Genomic DNA, 25,818 nt, shown 5'->3' with positions numbered 1-25,818 from the left:
AAACCTCTTGTTAGCTGTGCATTCGAAGAAATTAATTTTTTCACGATATTAATTTCTAGATCAACAACACAGATACGTTTCCTAATAAAGACATAAATTACATGAATTTTTATTATAGATTATAATATAAAATTTAGACGAGACAACATACATGCACTTTATTATGTATTTTTCGTTGAATTATTTAATATAAAGTAAGATATAACGTTACTTGATATTAAACTATATATTTTTTAATAAAATACGAAAGCAAATTTGTGTAAACTATTTCGCAGATGTTTCAAGGAAATGTGAAGAACTTACGGTAAGAAAGATTGGGCACAGAGATATCCGCTACAATAAAAATGCTTCGAAAAGATGTTTCTTCTGATGAGAAGAAGACATTTTTAGAAGAAGTCAGACTTATGAATCATTTTCGACATAAACATGTATTAAGATTGTTGGCCGTTTGTTTAGATGAAGATTCGATGTTACTAGTGTTGGAATTGATGAAAACTGGTAATCTGTTAAAATATTTAAGAGATTGTCGAAATTTGCAAACGTCAGATTCGCATGCTCTGCGTTTGCAGGATTTGCTCGCCATGTGCGAAGATATTGCGCGAGACTGTTGCTACTTAGAAGAAATGCGTTTCATACATAGAGATCTAGCGTGTCGTAATTGCTTAGTATCTTCGAGAAATCGCGAGGATTGTGTCATCAAAATTGAAGATTTTATCTAGCTAAAGATATTCACAAGGGTGATTATTATCGCAAGGTAAATATAATTATTTAAAAAAATTAATTATTAAAAAAGCGAATTCACTTAAAACTGCTTTTTATTTTTTATCATAATAATATTGCACATTTTCTTTTTGAATAACATTAAATATAAATTATTTTCATTTATATAAAGCAAGAGATGAATGAACATTTTTCATTTTGCACACATTCTATAAATGAACAATTTGAATCAGAAAATTAGGTTTTAGTTTGAATCATGTTTCAGAAAAGAGAAAGTTAGTTTCCTATTCGTTGGATGGAATCTTTGGTGATCGAAATATTTACTTCTCTAAGCGATGTTTGATCATTTGGGGTATTAATGTGGGAAATTACATCATTGGGTGAACAACCTTACACTGCCAAGACTAATGAAGAAGTGATAAATTATGTACTGGAAATTATATGCTGAAGGCGGATTATTTCTAAAGAAAAATATGTAATTTGCAGTTAACAATTACATATTTTTTCTTAAAGACAACTATATTTTTTCTTTACACCAATTGATTCCTCTCATTATTTTGTACATAAAAATATTAAGGTAAGATAATCGAAAAATGAATATTTTACTAAACATTTTATGTTTACGTAAAATTAAGAAATCTTAAAATAAGCTATAAAAATATGTAATAAAAAATAGGGAGTTTTAGAAATTAAAGGAGTTAAGAAATTGAAGGTGTCCTTTACGTGATTTTGACGACAATCTTTAAGGTCATAATAATATTATTATGTAATGCGTCATTTAAAACACTACAACGTTTGTTTGTAATATTTTTCCACAGGTCCACTATTTTCGAAGATAATTGACCGTTTCCAGACTTTTTATACGCTCTGTACAATAAAGAGTATGTACAGGATATCTGAAAACATTTCGCAGTTTTGAAGTGTGAAAGTAAATTGGCTCAAATTAAGAAGGAAGATCTCCTATTGTTTTGCGATATTCGTAATAATTAACGAAAAATTAATAAAAGAAGTTCGGCCAATGCGCGTAGCTAGAAGTACGGCGAAGTGATGATTGCAAAGAGGAGCTTTTGTCGCGCGCCTACACACTCATCGCTCCTTTCACCTTCACATTTCGGGACTGCGAAAAGTTTTCAGACACCCTGTATATTGTATTCCATAACATATAATAAAAACAAACTACAAGAATCTATAATAAAAATGCTATACTACAATCCTTCACTCCGGTGAACTCCGACGATTTGAGAATTCTCAGATTTCTAACGGCGGTACCTCACATGTCATGTCTCACGTAGCACAATAACGTTCTTTCATTAACTTATCTCTTTTCTTAAATCTGAACGTAATATTAGTAAAGTTTTCCTGAAACTCATGTAAGACAATTATTTTAAATTTACAACGCTCTCTCTTTGGTTGTTCACTTTTATTTCTCTTTATCCAGACTTTTCGACTTTTAATTGGCGATTTTCTTGGTTTATTTTACAATTTTTAAAAAATTTTAAATTTAGTAACGTCTTAAAACTTTTTAGTTATAGGACTTTTTAAAGTTGCATCACAAAGGCAGCTAATAATTTCTGCTTGTAAAAAAATCTTTTTTTAATTCTTACGTGTACAAAACACATCAAAATTTATTATATAAAACATTTCAATGTGAAGATAGAACCATTTCTTTTCTCCCAGTCACTCCTTTTTATTTTAGATATGTCGACGATATCATATTGGCGGCTCCTTCTTTACATTTCTCTTCTATTTTAAAAGTTCTTAATTCTGTTCATAAAAGATTACAATTTACGATAGAATTTTCGGACAATAATACTATTAATTTTTTGGACACATTACTTATTGTGAATGAAAATCGTTTAGAATTTGATTGGTTTCGTAAACTTACTTTCTCGGAAAGATTTCTTAATTTCTTTTCCTACTATTCCATTGCCCATAAGATTGGCATTGTCATGAGTCTTGTGGATAAAGTCTTCCAACCGAAATTTCACGAAAAATCTTCAGGGGGGTAAAGAGAGGTCTTATAGTATTCTCGAATTGAGAATCTATTTCTTGGTTAATGCACCAAGTAAAATATATGCATATGTCTTTCACGCGTTTTAATTTTCGCGAATTACTAATCTTTAAAAATTTTACGCATTACCATCCGCGGTTGCTCTTAATCGCTCTTTTCTCGAATTGTTGTTTAATACATTACAGAGCCTAATTTCTTTATCTATTTATTAATTTGTTAATTTTATTTCTATTATAACATTATATTTTTACTATACATATATTACGATATATTTGTATACAACATTTATTTTAAATTTATTAAAACATATATTTAAAATGTTTTCCAACTAATTCTACACAAAAATTTGCTTGTCAAATTAAATTGATTTTGGCATTTTATATCATTTCGTAATGGATATAATGTTATAATAGCGTACACTGCGCGACGATTCGTTCCGCGGCCCCTCTCTCGTGGGGCAAGGGGAGCGTAGAAGTGACCAATCAGCTGGCAGCGTGGCAGTGGCTGATTGGTCAGAGGCTACGCTCCCCTTGCCCCGCGAGAGGGACGTGGAACGAATCATTGTCGCGGAGTGTACATACACTATTGTTATATATGAATCTTTCAAAACAAAATACCTATTTTTACATATTATATGCATTAATTTTATTTATTATTAATCTTTCATAATTTCATTTAAATGTATAATACTACTTTCTATGTATATAATAATAATTATATAACAATTAATAATAACATAATAACATATGACAAATAATTCTATTATGAATTTAAATATTTGCTTGAATAATAATAAAAAAGGATACATATATAATCTTGAAATATATATAACTGATATATATAAGTTATGAAGTTAATGGATCAAATATATAATTCAAGATTATATATATATATATATATATATATATATATACATATATATATCCTTTTTTCTTTTTAACGACTTCAAGAATTCATCAAATAAGATTTATAACTATATAATTTATGCGCACAAAGTGGGATACAAAAATGTCGATTAATTAATTACTACTTTTTGCAAATTATTTATTATAAGATTAATGTTGATATATGATTGACTATCTAATCAATGTAAACAATGTATACTTTTAAAAGAATTGTTTTTATTATTAGTTATTTATAGAATATTAATAATATAAATATATTATAAATATATTATAAATATATTATAAATATATTAATAATATTATAAATATTATTAATTTACATAAATAAATTTAATTAAAGGATATAAGCATGCAAAACATGATATTGCAGATCTAAAGATTCAAAAATCTGAGAAATAGCGTATTTCAAAATACAAAATTTTTAAATTTTAATATATATATATATATATATATATATATGAAAAAAATTATAGATGTAGTAAAAGATTTAATATTTCTTATGAAGTTATGGATGGAGGAATGGATCAAATATATAATTCAAGATTATATATATATATATATATTCTTGATCCTGAAGTCGTTAAAAAGAAAAAAGGATATATATATATATATATATATATATATATATATATATCCTTTTTTCTTTTTAACGACTTCAAGAATCAAATAAGATTTATAACTATATAATTTATGCGCACAAAATGGAATACAAAAATGTCGCTTAATTAATTACTACTTTTTGCAAATTATTTATTATAAGATTAATGTTAATATATGTTTGACTATCTAATCAATGTAGACAATGTATACTTTCAAAAGAATTGTTTTTATTATTAGTTAATTTATGTAAATAAACTTAATTAAAGGATATAAGCATGCAAAATATGATACATTTAAATTAAATTGATCGATGGAAATTTATCAGGGTTTTTCGAATGTTTCGCGCATTTTCTCCCCGTTCAAGGATTCGTAGGAACGTAGGGGCATACGCGAATGTATATAAACACTCTCTCGAATACCGATGCAGCGTTCAGAAGAGTGTTAGTAACGAGCGACAACACTTTATTTTTCTGTGTCTCTGGTCATAAAGTGTCGAAAGAACGTTCAAATTTTCACGAATCGAGACTTTAGTAATAAATATTTTTCTAAATAAAATGAAAAATATTCGCCTTTTTGTGATAGTGGTTGCGGCGCTCTTTATAATATCATCCGACGCTAAATTGTACAGGTCAGTATTTTATTGTATTATATATTGGCATGATAAATATCGAGATGAATATAGAAATTGCTTCTTTTCCTCGTAACAGCATACGATTTCTTGAATTAAAAGCGGGATTTGTGCAAATGCGATGCTGCGATACAAATTGGATGAAATTTCTTTGGTCAAAACGTTTATTTATTAATCATAAAAGTAGATAAAACAGAATATTTTTAAAGTAGTGACTCTTTGTTCTTCTATAACGTTCGCTTTTGTCCAATCTTGCTTTTATCTACATTTAAACGACGACCGTTGACATAAATATTTTCATTGAAGGTGATCAAAACGCCTAATTGTTCACTATTTTTTTACGCGTTAGCAGCTCAAATATAGGTATAACGAGTTGATTTATGTTATCTGTTTTCTTGACATTCTCTATATCTTACTCTTTTAATACTTGATACAGTTACTTGTTTTTAAATTATCTCTTCGTCTAAAATTACATGAAAAGTATTTCGTTAACTAAAACTCAATGTTCGTTAAGTTACAATAATTTTATTTGTAACTAGGTTATAAATTAAATATTACTTTAGAGAAGTATATGCAATATGAAGATCATACATATTTTAAAATTTTTCCGTTGAAAATTCGTTGGAACAAGGAAGAAGGAACTCGAGAATAACAAGGTCTATTGTGATATATCGAATTTTGAATGTTGTGATATCTCTTTGTGTCTTATAATTAAACATGTGTTGCTTTTGTATTTGAGGGTCGCGAGCAAATAAGATTTTGAAAATAACTGTCGATATTTGTGAAAGCGAAAGTAATTTAAGTTATTATTTGTTCTTTTCGCTAGAGACTTCTAGACTATTATTAATTTAATTAAAAAGATTTCTTTCGTTAAAATATTTTTTTTTTGCTGCCTTATGAAGAACCTCTCATAGTAATTAATAGAAGAGTCATTAAAATTAACAAAGTCAAAATCTTTACTTTTCTTTTGGAATAATATCGAATATTTTAAAGATTTAATTCATGTAATTTAATTTTCACGGAACTTTACTAAATTTTCTTAACATTCACATTAATATCTTTTCTTTTATTGTTGTAATAATCTAACTTTGTTTTCGAGTATTTCCTTATGAATTTAATATCAGCAGGAAACAACTAAGAATATCTTTACTTTCGGGATTCTTTTATCGATTTATCAGGAATATTTAAGTGTTCTCGATTTATGCTTGCGCACCCTCGCAACTCTTTTTATATGCTGGCGCACTTATTGCTGCCTAATTTTGCTGTGCATTTTTTATTGTTGTGCTATTAAATATTATGGAATTATACATTATTGTGAATGATTATTATCTTATCTATTTTTTTGTATTAATTACTGCCATTGTTTATTGGATGTATATATTTGTGTATTAATCTTGCTTCTTTCAGGATATATTGTGTTATTATAATATTAAGCTTGTTATTATTTCAATTATATTTGGAGAAAATATTCGTGGAATTTCCAAGTGATTTAACGCGGTTGGCTTGAAGGAATGTTCTGGCTGCTCATGATTTTGATTAGAAATTTAGAGTTCGTTTCGTGTACCGTTGTTTATATTTCTTTGTGTGTCGACCGTTCGGCTTGTTTAATTGTTTTCGAATTTGAATGATTTGCGGTGGTTAGCTTCTCTCTGAGACCGATTCGTCCTGCCGTGAAATAAATATTCGTATTTATTTCACGTTATTTTCACGTTATTTTTCATATCCTGGAAGTCACTACACTCGATTAAGACAATCAAAGTTTTATTTTTGCATTCGAATTCGCTGCCGCTAAATAACTTGATTTGAATTTCGAGATTTCATATTCGGAATTCGTCATTTGTCTTGAGAATCATTGTTTGTTTTAAGAGGATCGCGCCGAAGATGTGCCATGGGCCAACATCACCGGCCATATATTAACTTCAGCTATAATTAAAAATAACAGTCACAATATATATATATATATATATATATATATATATATATATATAACTTATATTTATTCTGGAAATATTTGCTAGTTATATCAAATGTAAATGTTCATTTTATACATATATGTTTGCAAATTTACACACACATACATACGTGTGCGTGTGCGTGTGCGTGTGCGTGTGCGTGTGCGTGTGCGTACATGCGTGCATATGTGCATTCGTGCGTGCGTGCGTGCGTGCGTGCGTGTGTCTGTCTGTGTGTGTGTGTGTGTGTGTGTGTGTGTGTGTGTGTATGTGTGTATTATAAAATGTCCTTTCTGTTATTTCAAGGATTTCATTGTACAAGACAAGTTTCTCCATTCGAAAATCTTGGGAGTACGTCGATGACAACTTAAAGAAACTTTTACTATCACCTGATTATGTGAATACATCATGTGTATCCGATTATCTTTATGCCGAATACTACGGCAATATTACCATTGGAACTCCGCCGAAGACATTTAAGATAATATTCGATACTCTGACGGCAGACTTATGGGTGCCGTCGCAATCATGCGACGTTAACTTTTGTTGTAAGTAATTTGTTTGTATATACATGTACGCAATAACAATTATATATATATATATATATATATATATATATATATATATATATGTATGTATGTATATATTCTATCTATGATTATATTATTTTTTCAATTATAGTCTTGGAATATTTAAATAGTTGAAGACAATGAAATTTAATATTTTATATTTTATATAGTGTAAATATTATATATTTTGGAATTTGCATGCATATATTTAAACAATTTATCACGTTTAATCTCTGAAAACACAAACATTGACAAAGATGATTCAAGAGTTAGCTTGACAAACACATATATAATGATTTATAAAAGAAATTTGCATATTTATTGTAGATCAATAAGACAATATCTCTATTTTGAAACTTTTTCTAATATTATTAATTTGTGATATTACTGAATATGCTTTACAGATTTCCGTCACGGATATAATAGTAAAGATTCCAGTACATTTATTAAAACGAATCCTACATGGATCTGCAGACAATTCCCACTTTTAAATATAACTGGATTTCTATCTATTGATAGAGTGAATGTAAGTCATCATTGAAGGAACAATCCAATTGAGTTACAATTATAATCATAGTTTAAACGTTTCTTAAGCAATCATATTGTTTTCTCGTGCAGCGATGACGAAATATTTCAACATTAATTTTATTATAGGTTGCCGGTCTTAATGTTGACAATCAGACATTTATAGAAGTGACTGATATGTCAAACGAAACTATATTTCAATCGGCAATGTTTGATGGTGTCTTGGGCCTGGAGTACAATACATCCGTCTTCCACAATATGATTAATCAAGGACTAGTGACATCACCCATTTTCAGTTATTATCTAAATAGGTACATATCTTCTTTACTTATGAACAATGCATATTTCTAAATAAAAGTTTTTAATAAATATGTACGTATAATTATATTTGTATATATATTATTATTTATTTAATATTAACACATAAATTAAATTTATCATTTACATATTATTATAATTTTTTTTATTTAAAATAATATTTATATTTGTATATTATATTTAATATAATCTTAATTATCACACACATACATACATATTATGATATAAAATTGTACAATTTGTGCAGAGACTCATTGGACCCATTAAATAGTGGTGAATTAATATTGGGTGGTTCCGATCGTAGTCTTTATAAAGACGAATTAACATATGTTCCTGTTACTCACAAAGGAAAATGGCAATTTACCATAGATAAGTACGTTATTTTTTTAATTATGTAATCATGTCCTAACAAATTGATGTTAAGGTTATCGCTTTGTAGGATTCGAATAAATAGAAACAATCTGTGCACCAATAGTTGCCAAGCCATCGTTGGCACTGCTTCTGGTCTAACAATTGGACCAATATCAGATATCAAAAAAATTAATAAACTTCTTGGCACTATTAATGTAAATGGAGAGGATAGAGTAAGTAAACGATCATGTCTTTTACAAAACACATAGGCTTTGATAAAAAAATCATTGAACGAAGATATATCGGTAAAAATAAATATTAAGTATATTTATTAAATAATATTAATTATTAATTTGATTTTATCTTTTACTTAAAGGTGGAATGTTGTAGAATTTGTGAATTACCTTCAATCTACTTTTTTTGGGGGGGAAAAATATTTCGGATTGCTGCTAAAGATTACATCGTTCGGGTAAGTATAATATAGATAAATTTGTTTAAATTATTTAATAAGTATAGGAAATTTACATTATATATATTTCTACAGTACGTATATCACAGGACGAACACCACAATATGTTTAAGCGGATTTTTGGGACGGAATTTGAAAACACTCGATTGGATTCTCGGCGATGCATTCGTCGGGAAATATTACACCGAGTTTGATATGGAGAATGACCGAATGGGATTTGCTTTGGCAAAATAAATAACTTACATACAAGATGTAAAACAAAATAATAATATTTATTAATTATACTATTTATTATACTATATAATTAAATATTATTATATAGTATAAGTATTATTGCATAGTATAATATAGTATAATTAGATAGTATAATTAATAAATATTATTATTTTGTTTTATATCATGTATGTAAGTTATTTATTGTGTATGAGATAACACACATTATAAATATATGTAACAGTATATTTTTTACATTTCATATAATATAAATATATAAATGTGTAAAAATTATAAAAATTTTATATATACATATAAGACAGAGACAATACATATATATGTAGACAAAAATGATCAAAAGAGAAGGTGAATGTACAAGTTTTACTCGAGTAAATAAAAAAGAAAAAGTAGAATAAAACTTTAGAATTAAAATTTTAATTTTTCAAAAGGACAACGTACGATTGTATCCTAAGTCGAAATAAAAATTCTATCAAAATATCTAGAAAATCTTTTCTTGTCACATTTTATTGTGTACTTTATCATCAGTTTTTTAATTATCTGCTTAGTTTTCGACCAGAGAAAAAATTAAATCTTTTCTAATCGCCAAACAACAAAGTTGCATATCATCAATATGAATTATTGCATAATTTGTATTTCTAAAATTGTACTTTAATTTTCAACAGCGTAGTACCTTATTGTGAAAGCAGTTGATCTGAATTTATTTCTAATTAGAATGCTAATTTTTGCGAGTAAAATCATTTGCTAAGTTTGTTGTTGCATGTCTGTATAGTCAACATAATCAATCTATTCTTTTCAAACGCTGATTGTTTCCCCATTAATCACGTACATATTAATAATTTATTTTAATACAATTTGTGCTAATTAAAAAAAATGTTAGATGAAATAATTTTAAATTTGATCGATCGATAGAAATCCGAATGCGTTTTTAGTACATGCAGTCATACATGTAGTCACCACTGCATGTCGATAAACAAGATCTCTAGTAGTCGAGTACGGAAAGAAATTTGTCAAAAATTTTGAAAACATGTTTCGCTTCCTCTTAATGGTCGTAATGCTTTTCAGGTTGCATAACAATTATTGAATTTATTGCATAACAAGTATTTAATTTATAAAGATCGATCTAGTTCGTCATGATCGCGATTTTCAACATTTTGAAACTCAAACTCTAAATGTAATTGCGTTTTAATAAAAATGTCGAGGCTCGACGATTTCATATTAGGATTTTCATCTTAGCAATACGTCATTTTTTTATCGCGAGTTGTGATACTCTGTCTTTGATTTAAACATACATAGAACATCGATAAATCATAAATATAAGGTTATTCGTGCAGTATGATGAACGATAAATATTTTCGATTTTATTGTTATTCACGCGGAGACATTTGAATAGCAAGATACTCTATCGAATTCCTTTTCTGGACGTAATCACTAATACAGGGACATATTTCGCTTATTACAATAAATAATTAATTTTAATAACTTTAGTAATTACATCGCGATAATAGATTTATATCGAAGCGCGCGAAATTTACTTTATTTTTATTTTTATCTTTATTTTAATTCATAATAAAATGCATTTTATGATTGCATGTCGTACGTCTTATTGCATGATAATTATATTTTATTTACGTTATAAAATTCTTATATATATATATATATATATATATATATATATAAATTGTATAAATATATTTTCCAAATGTGTACAATAATGCATTAAAGAGTTTAACATACAAAGTGTGTGATTAGAAATATAAAAATCAAAAAATAAGAATATATGAAAACAGATTTTTATTTTTAAATACAATAAAATTTGAATACTTTTAATTTTCTGATAATCTTATCTTAATATTTTTATAAGCGAGCGGAATTTTTATATCTATTTGTATGTATGTGTGCGTGTAAAAATATATACATATATAAATATACATGTATGTGTAATTTATATTTATACATATTATTTATACATATTATTTCAACCCACACACACACACATTTTTTATATGCGTATATTTATATATCTATATATATGTGTGTATCTTTACAAATATGAAAATTTCACGTAATTGATTATAAAATATATAAATTTTTAAATAATTGAAAAAGAGAAATGTGAGATAAAATATTGTATAAATGTAAATAATAAATTATTTACCTTTTGATATCGTAATAATGTACTTATATATATATATATAATATACAAAGGATATTATATATATATATATATATATATATATATATATATATATAATGTTACATTAGGAGTGCGCGCGTGGCAATTTATCAAGAAATATTACACCTATGCAAAATCCTTTGTTCTCTCTCTTGTCGAACTGAAATTGTGTTATTATCAATTGATTCAGCTTTTCTTTCATCTAGGATACAACATAATAAATTGCTTAATATTATTAGAAATAATTATTACTAATAATATATCTATATTTTTTCCCACAATTGTTGTATAAATATTATCATATTGGCTCTCAATGTCATTGAGCGGTACAGGGATTATAACGGCCTCACACACAGACCTAAAATATTCATATTAATATTATCTCTAACTAATATAACAAGTTGTTCATAGCAAAAGTTATGAAATTAATGGATATTCAAATATATATTTCAAGATTATATATAAGTATATTTTCTTTTTTCTTGAAAAACCTCAAGATTTCATCAAATAAAGTGATTTATAATTATATAATTTATCCGCACAGAATTAGATTAAAAAATGTTGATTGATTAACAATTTACATTATTATGTCTTAGCGACTCCACGAGTCCTTTCCTTCGCGATAACTGTCCAGTTTACGTATCGCGGTTATTTCGCAAAAGCGATTTGAAGCGGATAAGCGTGAATGATGCGTAACTTATATTTTAAATGTTTATTGTAATCAACAGAGTGTTAGTAAGAAATAGATCTTATTAAATAATCATCAATTTAATCAATCATTATCTGGAATATAAATCTTATTAGGAAATTAATGACAAGTTTAACCAAATCTTATTGAGCATTCAGTAACGAATTTAATCAATAATATCTAATCAATAATAAATATCTCTTATTAACAAATCAATCTGAAATTTAATCCGAATAATAAATTTTATTAAAAAACCGGTAACAAATAGACATCTAAATAAATAGTATATAGTACACGGTAAAAAACATTTTGTATTTCTGTTAAAACTTTCTCGTGTAAAAATTTTTGTGTTAAATTTTTAACATACTCTTATGTTAATGTAACATATTACCATTGCGTTATTTTGACATTTCTGCGTTGAGTTAATATTTACCGTTTCTAAGAGTTAAAACAACACAATTAATATGTAAATGCACGAATTTTTGATGAAATATGTTATATGTTAAAATGAACAGATAAGTTATGTTATTTTTCTCTCTATAACAGTTTCCATATGTTAAATCGACATCTCTTCTGTTATTTATCATAAAAATGTAAGAATAACATTTTCTTTTAATTAAATTTAACATTATAAATATGTTAATTTAAACTTTAATTCATAAACTTTATTACATAAATTTTATTTTAAGATAAAGTTTAATTGTTACACTTTTGTGTTAATTTTTAAACATATTACTTGTGTTATTTATTTACATACTTGCCTTCTGTTAAATCAACATTAAAATTAGAATGGATAAATTGGGACATGTGAAATATGTTAAATTTAACACAAAATTTTTTATTGTGTAGTAATAGTACATCATAATAAATAATTATATTGTAAAAAATCTAATCGAACTCAAAGTACATACCAGAAAAATAACCCGAATATAAAAGAGAAGCCAGATATAAAAAGAGGAGCTTGCAAGGTTCTACATTTTCAATCAAATGTCACAAGAACCATGTCATCCTTGACATAACCAAAAGACCAAAGATCCAGAATCCTGAGAAATTCATCAAATAATATTTTTTTATAAAAAAACGTTAAGTCTCTCTCTCTTTCTCTCTCTTCCCCTCTCTCTCTCTCTCTCACTCTCTCTCTCCTCCTTTCTTTCTCTCTCTCAATCCGATGTAACAACATTAATTGTAATAATTAGAGACTTGGTTCAAGTAATCAAAAAAATCAAAAAGAAAATAGCATAAGAGCCAACATTAATTTTGTCCAATTCGATGGAAAAGTTTGATTTTGTTACAGAAAAAAAGAAACTTGTAAAAAGCAGATCTTATTTCTTATAGTATTACACATTTTATTTATTAATCTGCAATAATACAAAGTTAAATGTTTAACTTTAATATTTGTTGCCATATAATTTATTCGGACAACGGAGGCTGCAGTTACATATATTATTATATTATAAAATAAATCGATTATGATCACATACATAATTCATTTAAACATTATATACTTATATATTTTTCTAATTTATGTTTCTTTTTTTTCATAGCTGCGCTTATGGAAGAATATGCTTTATAAGAAAATAATATATTCATGTTATATATACAATTTTGTTTTTATTATCAGCGCGTCTTTGTGTTGGCAATAAATTTTGTCAAAAGAAATAGCAAAAATAGAATCAGAGAAATATTTTCTTGAAACAATAATTTTTTCAAATTATCATTTTCTACGTAAATAATTAGACTAGTTGAAACATATAAACTATATATATTAGTTCTTATAATACACTAAGAAATCAGTGACACACATATATATGTGTAATATACATATAATTTATATACTAAAGTTATATTAAAATACTTAATCATATATATTTGTATAAAATTAAATTCAAAGTGAGTTTAAAAGTAGCATTATGTGTATGTGTAGATCAACGTTACAATTTCGTATTATTTACATAGATAGATTTAATGTTTTGAAAAAATATAGTTAAAATATAAATAAATTTAGCAATAAAATCATAAACGTAGTGAGACAAATCTTGCAAATAAAAAATCCTTACTTTTTAATTTGTACATGCAAAGTTAAATGTCGCTTCAAAAGCTTGCTCATTTATTTTTACAGCGATTTTTAGTTCATAACTCAGAATTTTCAATAAAGAAACTAAAGATAAGAAATTGCTACCTCTATTTATAATTAGTAATACATTTATTATAATTAATTTATTAATACAATTAAAAAGTTCCTAATAATAAAACAATGTTAAAAATAATATTTAATAGACAATCCACATAATTACACACCAGAAAAGAGAGAATAACACATAATACAAATCTGTATGTATCTAACATGTATTTAAATATTAATAACCCGAAAGAATCATTCTTTATACCTCCGTAATGATAGTCTAGAGAATTTGAAAAAGAAATGTATTACACAAATATTAATTTTATCAACTCTCTACCAGATTACTCTAATGATTCTCACATTTTTTATTTAAATAACCATGTTTAATTTATAAGATGCATATATATTTCCGTACATATTTATCGAATATCTATTTAAAAAGATCCTATATTCTACGTGTTACTATTGTTCTTCGCTTTTACAGTTTGAAAGTGAAGTACAATATGGACAGTATTTACATTAAACTTTCTTCTCGAAATTTTGGTATGAACATTAGCTGAAGAACTGTCTTGTTGTTATAATAACTATAACGACACATGGAATGTCATAAGATTTACGCTTAATACATGAATTCGAGACAATATAGATTTTGTAGTTATTTTATATATTTAGCATGCTCAGAGAGGCTACAAGTATTTGAAACGTATAATGTCTCGTTATAAATAGAATACTTTGTTTGTTTTCCAATTATTAATAGAAGAATTTGATTGAACTGGTCGTAAAATTACGCGAAAGTTTATATCAATCTTTGTATAATACTGTGACATTTTTTCTCTTTCTCTTCTTCTTTACTGTTATCACTTTGCTGATATTGCAAGTAAATATTTTGTATTAGCGACAATATATATGATAAGTTCTAACAAAATATACATATATTTTATATATTCATACAAAAAATAAGGAGATAAGAACCAATTCTTATTATATATGTATAACTATATAGAAAGTTGATAAGTTTTGTAATATCTCCTTGATTTTTTACAATATATACGTATAATTCATGATAATAAAAGATCGGGCAGTGTGAAGTAACCCTGAAATATGATATTCAAATGTATGTGTAATAATAAAATTATTTAATTACATATAATTCCGAATTATTTTATTATTATCTTTATATAAATCCGATATATGTAGACGAACGCATAACTGTTGGTTCATTTAGATCATTCTTCCGATTGCAGTCAAAAGACAATATGGAGAAAGATGGTTTGAAGTTATTTATTAGAAAATCTTGTTAATATATCTTAATGCAGATATAAGTGTATAATAACAAAACATCTCTTATATTTTTGATGTTCTACATATTGGAAGTTAATATTTTCTCCCAAGAAATTTCACGAATTCTTAATTTTTAGTTTATAGAATATGAAAAGGGTATTTTAATCTTGCACCATCTTTAATTTCTTTAATCGATCTTTTTAAAGTCTTCTTCATAATCGCTATCAATCTGTCTCGTATTTACGGCAAGTAGAGAAATTGCTTACAGTAAGTTGCAAAAGTTACTAATAGAATATCTAGTATATCTACAGTTTTATGAAATATTCTTCGCATTCGAAGAAATAAATAACGCTCTGTTTGCGTGATAGCGTAATAGAAATTGACTCTTTAAAATTGTTCACTATCCGAGCGGATAGTTATTACAAAATTGAATGAAGCGTTATATAGAGACTTGTGACTTTTTTTGTTACTTACATTACTGCTATCAGCTTGTTACATTTTGTTCACGTCTTATATATAGTGTTTCCATCAAATTGACGAATGTATTCACATAGATTAAACAAAAAAACTGGACACAGCATTGCATTTTAATATTTTAATTAAATATTTAGAATATTATTTTCTAAACTACTTTGTGTATTAGACAAGATCCTGTTTTCGCACACATCAGAGAAAGTTTTGCAACATGATTTTCTTTAATTAAACAAACCAACTGTGACTCATGTAATTACTGACGATATTGCAGATCTAAAGATTCAAAAATCTGAGAAATAGCGTATTTCAAAATTCAAAATTTTTTAATTTTAATATATATATATATACATGAAAAAAATTATAGATGTACTAAAAGATTTAATATTTTTTAATTAATCATATACAATCTGTAATATATATTTATTATTCTATATATTTAAAAGAAAGATTCTCTGTAATTTATAGTTTATATTTTATATTTCTCAGTAGTTTATATTTTTATATAGCATGAAGTATGCTTCTTTTTATTAAATTTTGATTATTTATGTAGAATATATATTTAAAAATAATGATATCAGAGCAAAACTTTTCCGAACATATGCACGTTTTTAGACTCGTTTAAATATTTTGCGACTCATATTTGATGGGCAAAATACCGAATCATCACGTTTTTTTCGTGGCGTCGTATGAATTATCGAAATCTCGTAAATAATCGATAACCATAGCTTATCGTATCTATAAATAAAACTTCATACGGGTCATTTAATCATCTGTCATCTGTCACGCTTGATAATTCTCAGATTGGACGCCAATCGATTCGGTATACGTGGAATCGTCAGGGGAAATTTATCACGACGATATCAGCAAAGATTTCACTTTACGACAAAATGCAAGAATTCCTTTTAGAATCGGAACGTTCGCGAATCTGTTGCAGATGTTGAAGCTGAGCTGGCGATGGCACGTGAGTGCTGCTGCTGCGCGAATTCAGATGCTGTGGAGGTGGCAAGGACTGCCGACGGCGACGTTGCAGCGCCGGGCTTAGATTATACTTCAGCTTGGCTTGGATGAGAAGCTCTTTAAATACTTGAGAGATATTTAGGTTTTCCTTTGCGGACACTTCCACGAAGCCGTTTTCCCATTTCATGGTTACTAATTCTCTCGTGCTCTCGGTCTCCACCTGTAATTTATTTTCATCTTATTACAACGTTAATTTATTATATAAATCAATATCAATTCAATTTTTTAATATGTATGCAATTTTTATTATTATATACACTTTAACTTCAAAATTTGTTGTTAAATATATTTTTATGTTTAAACATTTATTATGTGGAAAGAAATTTGAATTTTTGTTTGAATTTTTAGATTCTAGGCTCATTATCTTTAAATATTATTTGCACAAGTACTCTACTTATTAGATTTACAGATATTTCTATGCACAGTTTTCGTATTTTACGCATATTTTTTTATTTCTGTGATTTTGGATTCATGATTATAATTTATGAAGTTCGCACAATCTTTATTATGTGTTTTAATTAGATTTAGATATTGGGATATAAATTTCCAGAATAACATAATAATAAGATAAGTTTCTTTTTTTCCAATGTTATAAAAGATTTTCTAATTTCAAGAAATATGATAAATTTTCTCAAACTGAGTGAATGCAATACTTAATAATATTTTATTAATTGCTTAATAATATCTTATTTAATTACTTAATAATCTTTTTTTAAAACGGAGAATGTATGTTCAAAATCCTCTGAAAATTCCAAAAAAAAATTGAACTCGATGATGATCTTATTGTCGTCAAGACTCACCTCCTGCTCCGTTTCTACGAGATCGATCTTGTTACCAACAACTACTATAGGGACGGCTCCTTTCGTGCTGAGTATCTGAGCCCTGAGGGTCTTCACCTCGAGAAACGTATTAGAATCGTTGACGTCGTAAACCAGAACGAAGGCATCAGCTGATTTGATCGATAAATCTCTCATTGCTGGAAACTCATACGAACCGGATGTGTCTAAAATGTCGAGAGTCAATTGGATCCCGGAAACATTGAAATCACCGTGATGCATCTCCTCGACGGTGCGCTTGTACTTTGGCGTGAATGTACTGTAAAGAAACTGGTTAATTATTGCTGACTTGCCGACTTTCGCTGCGCCCATCATCACGATCTTATGCCGAATCGAACTCTCGGCCGATTTTCCACCACCGCTGTCCGATTCCGACAATCTGTCGTTCCTGAAACATTAACATATTCTTTTTTATCGACTCACGTTTTATTTTGATACATTAATATCGATATTTTAAAACGTTAAGTTTCAAGCATATTATACAATATATGATGATAGATGTGAAAGTGTCTTGTCATCATTTTTCATTCAATGTGTATTCAAATATATCCCTCTAATAGATATAAATCACTGCACATATTATGAAATACGAGAGGAATTGTTATGAAAGATATTGTTATTAACGGAAACGATACGATCTCTTCCGCGATACGATGGCAGAAATGAAGAGATAACCATATTCTCCGTTTAAGAAAGACAATCATCCAAGGAGGAGAATGCTATGCTAATGAACGCGAAGGATTCGTAATACGAGGAAACACATGTTATTGAATACCACAGTTTTGTATAGAGTGTCCTGAATTCGTGGCGCTATCGATGCAAGAGAATGCCTCTTATGAAGGACGAGGCCATACACAGTATTTTCGCTTTTACATGCACCAAATAGCAGCAGCTACCTCTAAATATCTTCGTCTCTTCGTAATCATCTACGCTTATTAGAAGAAGTCAGATATAGTTATTATCGGGCATACAAAAGCGGAAAACGAGCTATCCTTTTCGCGCAGATTCACTTCGAAATTAAAACGCAGACTAAAACCTGAGAGCTAGTCACGAGAAATGGATGATAATGAAAAGGAGAGTATAGAAAAAAAGCAAGATGTATCGAACACCCGAGCGCCCAAGAGAGATTTCATGCTGAAAGCAATTTTTCCGGCCTACGACTTATTACTTCGAACGCGAATAGCATCTCGTGTTGAGACTTTAAGTTTAAGTCAGGTACCGAGCAGATATAATATCGAAAATCGAACACACTGTATCTGCATGCTGCTTCAAAGAACGCGTTCGGAGAGAAGATGACTCTTCTCTTTCAAAGGGATAAAAAGATTAATATTGGTTCTATCACATATCATGAGACTTTTCTTCTTAAAAACGACTTGTAATATGTTGATTATAATTGCAATTTCAGTAATTCTTATATGAATGTAATAGATTGAGTTATGTCGATTAATATAAAAAAATATTAAAAATAATATTATCTTGTGCTTGGGAATAGATTTTAAATTTTTTATTACTTGAAGTTAGTCAGTAGAAGAATGACTGAGTCTTAAAATTAAGGATTCGATCTTTAAAATTAATGATTAATGATTACAGGTTGATGAACGCAGTGAAAGATAAAAATTGTGACAGAAACTCTTTCTCATTACCTGGCATTCTTTGTTGTTCCATCTTCCTGTTCTTCTTTTAAATGCGCCGAAGGTTGCAAACTGAAGCGACGGCGAAACTGATGACGGCCTTTCATCATTTGTGCCGTGGAATTTCTGGCGATAAAAATTTGTACATATAATACATAAACCTTCATTTCTCAACTACTGCATAAAAATTATGAAGATTAATAAATATTTTAATTTCTTAATTTTTATATCAAAAAATACGCATTATAAGTTTTCTCATTTTTCTTATTCATTGACCCGATTTTTTCCCCAAAAACTTATTAAAGATTGGAAAATATCTCCAGGCAAAGAAAAGTTAATAAAAATGTGTTGAAATAACCGAGTTTTGTCATTTCTCTACTTTTATTAACTTTATAAGAAAGAACGAAAATAAGATTAAAAAATCGATATATGAATATATACGTATATTCTCTAAATTTTTTACATGACTTTGATATGGAAAATATATAGTCGATATTTTCTTATAAAATGCCGATCTTTATAATATTGTGTCCAATGTTTTCATTTTGATTATGCATATTTGCATCATAAAGTAATGAGAGAAAGACTCACTATAGCGAATGGTAGGTCTTTTCATAGTACATTCAATTGATATACGAATGAATAGAATTTTATTGTCGATAATCGCTTAGTTAATCGCAAATATTGTATCAAATATCAATCGATACATGTTTAATAATATTACTGATATATTAAGACAAATTCAATTTAAAATTTATTGTATTTAATATCAACAATTCTTTTTAAGACTATTTAAAATATAATTTTTAAAATATTTTTAAAAAATTTGTTGTTCAATTGTACTTTTGTATGTTTACAGAGATAAGACATATAAATTAAAAATGCAATCTTAAAAACGCGAAGAACATAGAGTCGGTAAGATCGTTGATTTAATAATGACCGATTACTACTTTTCCTTTACAATGCAGTTAATTTTAAAATGATACAGCACTGACATCAAAGAATTCACTCAAGTATGCTTGCAATCTTGCTACGAGATATATGCCCCACGGTAAATTCATTTCCCGCCAAGTATAAGCCACGAAACAGCGCTTTAGGCGATCTTTCTTTCGCTTTACGTCGTTAATCTTTTGTGCTGTTACGAAGTTTATTGAATAGCCGCAGCACAGGGAGATGGCTTAAGCTGCCATCCTAAATAATCGAATGTACGTGTTCAACGTATAAAACGTAGCACGTTTTTGTATGAGAGCCTCTTTTTATCCTGCGATCACCTCCACACTACTCTTCGGCTGGAGGGCCAGGCACTGATTAAGGAAGCAATCAAGAGTCCCATAGAAACACTGAAAGCAGACCCTCGTCTCTTGTCTATCCTCTGTCTTTACATTTGTCGGGATCTAAAATTTATTCGGAGAATAAAAGAAAAAACCGCGGTCATGTAAAATATTACAGAGAGTGCAAAGTCAGATAAAGCGCAATGTGACTGAAATATTCTTCATCTTGAAGTTTTCATCGACTATTGTGTCCATAATATATACATATATGTATTTGAGATATTTATGTGTATACATATATATATATATATATATATATATATAACAATTATTCTGTATACATTATAATAATGTGTAAAATAATAAATTTATATTATTTTATAAGTGCATAATATTGCATTTTTTTTATCATAAAATATCTCCAGACTAAACTGATAGATTCTTTCACCTCATAAAAACTTCGTTATTCCGTTATTAATCTTTATCACAAAATCTCAACTACGTTTTAAATCCTCATTCTTTATTAATCCACAAAGCATGATGATCTTAATATCGAAAAGAGATACATCTGGGGACGTTGCTCGTAGGCGTTTTTTCTTTTCTCTTATAGGAAAGCGACACACACACACACATTACATTTTTCAATATCGCTCAGAACAGCTCGTTCTGTCCTGAATAAACACGTAAACCGGATTTTATCGACATTTATCATGAATCAATAACGTAATTTCCCATTGAGATAACTCGTCTAATATACGCGAACATGAGTCTGCTATCTTTACTAGGAAGAGAAACGATCGATAGTATCGTGATAACTGCTACGCGACAAACTAAAAATATCACTAATATTATTGAATCGTCCACTAACGTTTTTCCCAATTGTCAATGAATATTTTCTGATCAATTCTACAACAGAGCTTGCTTTTATATGTAAATATTTTCAACTTTTGTTAGATTCACGTTTATTTTTATTATATATGTATTTCTTTTTATTATATGGTATATTATAAAATATGTCATGTATAAAAATAAACATATGTAATATATAAAAATAAAATATATATATATATTTATTTATTATAATGTATTTGGATTTTTTCTATAATTATCTTTCAAACAATCTTGAAAAAATAGATAATAATTTTTTGAAGATTGTTTAGAAGATTATTTAAAAGAAAAGAGAAGAACAAAAAATCAAACGCAATATCTATAATGTCTCGTCAATATGTGTCTGCAAAGACAAATGATTCTCTCGTTCCAATCTTCGCAACAGTGTTGTTCGACCTATGAAACTCCAGAATTTATCATCCGGGAATTCTCCGGATCGAGAGAAGAAATTACAAGAATTCTCGGACGTCCGCAATCTTCTTTTTCCTATACCAAAGCTATTCAATAGTTTTCAAGTCACACATTGATGGCATAAAATGTGTTAAATATTTCTTAATACATGAAAAATACAATATTTATATTATGTGATACACTGATTAGAATTTTATAAGTTGCAACTTTTACATTTTGCTGTATAATTAAATACTAATTTTATAATAAATGCAACTAATGTACTGAGATGACAGATTTAAATTTTCATATAAATTTTTATAACTTTTTATTTTATTCTATTAAAAAAATATACTTTATATAATTTTTATATCGCGTATGCATAATTCAAATTATGCGATTTTCATTATTGTGTGTATATTATATAAATGTTATTTATACGAAAATAATATATTAATGTATGTATTAAAATTACTTGAAATAAAATTTATATGAATGAGAGAAAATCACTTGCTATTCGATTAAAAAATTTAATATAATTTTTCATCAATCAATAATTTTGATGAAATATTTTTTACAGCTCTATAATTATTAATTATTACTATCAAAGATCATCAAACATTATTATATAGCATTTAATTTTACATAACGAAATAATTTTTACAATGCATCTTTTGTATAGTTAAAAAATATTTCTATATATACGACACGGAAATTAACATCATATGATAATTGCAAAACTGCAAAAGCATAAAAGAGGATAAGCGGTAATATCGTTATGATTTCATCATCATAATCAAATTGTGCGTTCCAAGTCCATAGAACTGATCTAGCTTAGAGAGATTTATACAGGTTGCATCGTTCCCATCAAAATATTCCATCGCTGTGTTTTAATTATAGACGATGTTAACGAAGGATTTGTCAGGCGAATAAATCTTGTCCCATGAATATCGAAGTATTTTTATTTCATTATATACAGAACATGAGCGAAAAATTCTATACGATGTCTTTTCTTCGCTGCGAAGATGTAAATTTTGCGTGCGGGTATTGCAAAAACATTATGCGAAAGCGGGTGAGAAAGAGAGAGAGAGAGAGAGACAGAGAGAGAGAGAGAGAGATGTCGTGGATCGATATTCAAATTATTTCGAAAAGTAATGCGGGTAAACGTTTCATTTTATACAGCTAACAAGCACACAATGACGTAAAAGCGATAATACTTTACATAAAATTTATGTATCGTAACTTTGTAATGAATCTTTGTTAATTTAATATTTCCTGCTTATTGAAAGAAAGGGTCTTTTAATCCAAATTTCGCAAAACATTTCGATTTAATATTAAAGAACAAGCTCATTGTATTGTTACTTATATACAGTATCATTATATAATATTTACGAATTCATAAAAAACCCGTTTATTAATTGTCATAACTTTTCATAATGCATGTTTGTATTTAAAAAATATATATTTAGAATGCCATAAAAAATACGCTTTAAAATAACTAATATATATAATACGTTATTTTCACGTCAATATAAAATTGCGAAACATTTCTGGAGATGATACGGAAATATCCGATACATAAGTTTACTTTTGGAGACAGGCTTGTTCTGATATGAGTCCTTTTTTTGTGATTTTTATTTTTATTTTTATTTTAGTTTCACCAATGATTTACTATAAACAGTTCGCACGACAGATCATAAAATCGTAAAGTACCAAAAGCTCGACTGTGTATATTTCCGTAGGATTGTACTTCAGGGACTAAGAGTGATATAGGTTAATCCTCTAGTCCGATGCGACTTCTTACTTGTTAGGAGAACCATTGCGTGGGCAACTGTGCTTTGAGTGTCTCGCCTCTCTTCTCTCATTTAAATGCAACAATTTTATATTTCTCAAATCTGTCTTAGCGGTAATAATAATAAGCATTTTTAAGTTTTAAAAATTAATCAACAACGATCATAAATCATATTTCAAACAATTTTAGAAGCAATATTTTATAAACAATATTAAAAGATCACTTAGAGAGAGAGAGAGAGAGAGAGAGAGAGAAATGTTTTTTTATCAATTTTGATTAATTTAATAAATAAAAGTAGTATTCATAAAGAATTTGCAGTAATTAAAAAAAAGAAACTTGGCAAAATTGATTGACTTTATTATCATTATCAGCCTTATATATTCGAATAAATATTCATTATTACTTTTAAAATTGTTTTATTGTTAGGTGGATGTCTTCAATTAAGGAAATTGATTTCCAGAATGTATATAAATATTCATACCATTGCAAAAAAACAAAGCCATTTTCAGACTTTAATCTTCTGATTAAAATGAAAGTGATGAGTCGGCACAATTTGAATAACAAAAAGAAAGTTACATAAAATGTACAAATTGATTGTAACTGTCCAATGTTTTGTAACAAAACCTGCTTCGTCTCGCACAACATTTCTCGAGCAACAAGTTCGTGATATTTTATTTGTTTGAAGAGAGAAACTAATCAATCGATTATATATAACTTACAATTAGAGCGATTTGTTATATTACTCATCAAAAGTATCGTATATTTCAGTTTCTAAACTATTTCATTTCTAAAACAAATACATGTTAAAATTTATATTTAATTTCCAAACCAGAAATATAGAAAAAAGCATTTTTTTAAATTGTAAAATATTTTTACAAATAAAATTGTTTTTAATAACTATAGTTTATAAAATTTTTTTATATCTATATATACAGAAAAGGTTTTCTCGTATGTACAAACTTTATTTTACAACGATAGAGCAAATAATTTTTAACATAAATGTTATTTGAACTTAACAAAAATGCTCAAAAAATGCTAACCTTTTATTTCCACAAGCATATTAACTACACTTGACATCGCGAAAATGATAACGTTTAACAAGATATTATTTTTACATTCTAAATCATCCTAAGAAATAAATTTAGTAATTTGTTTTTTTTTCTATAAATATATATTTTTTCATTATTTTCCATGTCACTTCAGAATTTTATATTACATATCTTGATGCGTATCTTTTTAATTCAAAATTTCAATAAAGAAAATCAGCAAGAAAAATTTATATGCCAAGTTTACTCATCATTGTTATTTATCAAAATTTGATTTATTGATTTTCTTATAACTCTTTAAAATTTATAGTAATCTCTAACTCTTTAAAATTTATAATAATTAAAATTTATAATTTATAATAAAATCTACGCAAAATCATTTTTACTATTATTCTTACGAACTATAATTGATAGACACCAGAATGAGTGTCGAAAGAAGTTTTCTATCTCTAGAGATTCTTTTTATCCCTCTATTTTTTCTTTCTCCTGTTCTCTCTCTCTCTCTCTCTCTCTCTCTCTCTTTCTTTTTCATTTTCCCTCTCTTTCTCTCTCAACAGCCATAGTTTTCGCCAAGTTGCTGAGTTCATACGTTTACCTTGTGATCCCTTAAGGGATCTCCAGGGTCTAAACCCTAGATGTAACCTTTCGTCATACTCAGCGTATAACGAAAACGCAACATCTCCGGCAGTGTTAACCGTTGATAATTTATGAAAGAAAATTTAATCGACTGGTGATATGAAAAAACAATCATATAATAAAGAATTTGGATTTAATTTTATGACAAGACAAATATAAATTCTGCTAAAAATAATCGAATAAATTTCTCTTTTGAGCATTTTTTAAGCATATTTCGGAATAATTTATAACATGATGAATCAAAAAGAATCAAAATATAGTATACATAGTTTACATAAAATACAGTTGATG

At 27.4% G+C, this 25,818-nt stretch overlaps 2 protein-coding genes across 2 annotated transcripts in view; one reads left to right on the top strand and one right to left on the bottom strand.

Moving 5' to 3' along the window:
- Positions 1 to 4,659: 4,659 nt before the first annotated feature.
- LOC105258491 (lysosomal aspartic protease-like) lies at positions 4,660 to 9,326 on the top strand. The gene is made up of 8 exons (XM_025414484.1): positions 4,660 to 4,864; positions 7,123 to 7,364; positions 7,790 to 7,911; positions 8,040 to 8,221; positions 8,476 to 8,601; positions 8,668 to 8,812; positions 8,956 to 9,048; positions 9,124 to 9,326. The coding sequence occupies exons 1-8, from the start codon at positions 4,791 to 4,793 to the stop codon at positions 9,280 to 9,282; spliced, it is 1,143 nt and encodes a 380-aa protein (XP_025270269.1). The 5' UTR covers positions 4,660 to 4,790; the 3' UTR covers positions 9,283 to 9,326.
- Positions 9,327 to 16,584: 7,258 nt separating this feature from the next.
- LOC105258490 (ras-related protein Rap1) overlaps positions 16,585 to 25,818 on the bottom strand; it is a 28,587-nt gene continuing 19,353 nt past the window's right edge. The window contains exons 2-4 of the mRNA XM_011269754.2: positions 19,517 to 19,630; positions 17,838 to 18,261; positions 16,585 to 17,197 (exon numbers count right to left, since the gene is read on the bottom strand). Of these exons, the coding sequence (XP_011268056.1) occupies positions 16,898 to 17,197; positions 17,838 to 18,261; positions 19,517 to 19,614 (822 nt within the window). The 5' untranslated portion in view covers positions 19,615 to 19,630 and the 3' untranslated portion in view covers positions 16,585 to 16,897. The remainder of the gene's footprint in view (positions 17,198 to 17,837; positions 18,262 to 19,516; positions 19,631 to 25,818) is intronic.

Source organism: Camponotus floridanus, unplaced genomic scaffold (genome assembly GCF_003227725.1).
Source record: "Camponotus floridanus strain SB8 unplaced genomic scaffold, Cflo_v7.5 scaffold80, whole genome shotgun sequence".
Taxonomy (NCBI): Eukaryota; Metazoa; Arthropoda; class Insecta; order Hymenoptera; family Formicidae; genus Camponotus; species Camponotus floridanus.
The sequence above is the reverse complement of the archived record's forward strand: the minus strand, read 5'-3'. Positions and strand labels throughout refer to the sequence as shown.

Coding starts and splice junctions, on each gene's coding strand:
- LOC105258491 (XM_025414484.1), top strand. CDS start 4,791: ATGAAAAATATTCGCCTTTTTGTGATAGTGGTTGCGGCGCTCTTTATA. Junction 7,912..8,039: donor TATCTATTGATAGAGTGAAT/GTAAGTCATCAT, acceptor ATTTTATTATAG/GTTGCCGGTCTTAATGTTGA. Junction 9,049..9,123: donor CTAAAGATTACATCGTTCGG/GTAAGTATAATA, acceptor ATATTTCTACAG/TACGTATATCACAGGACGAA.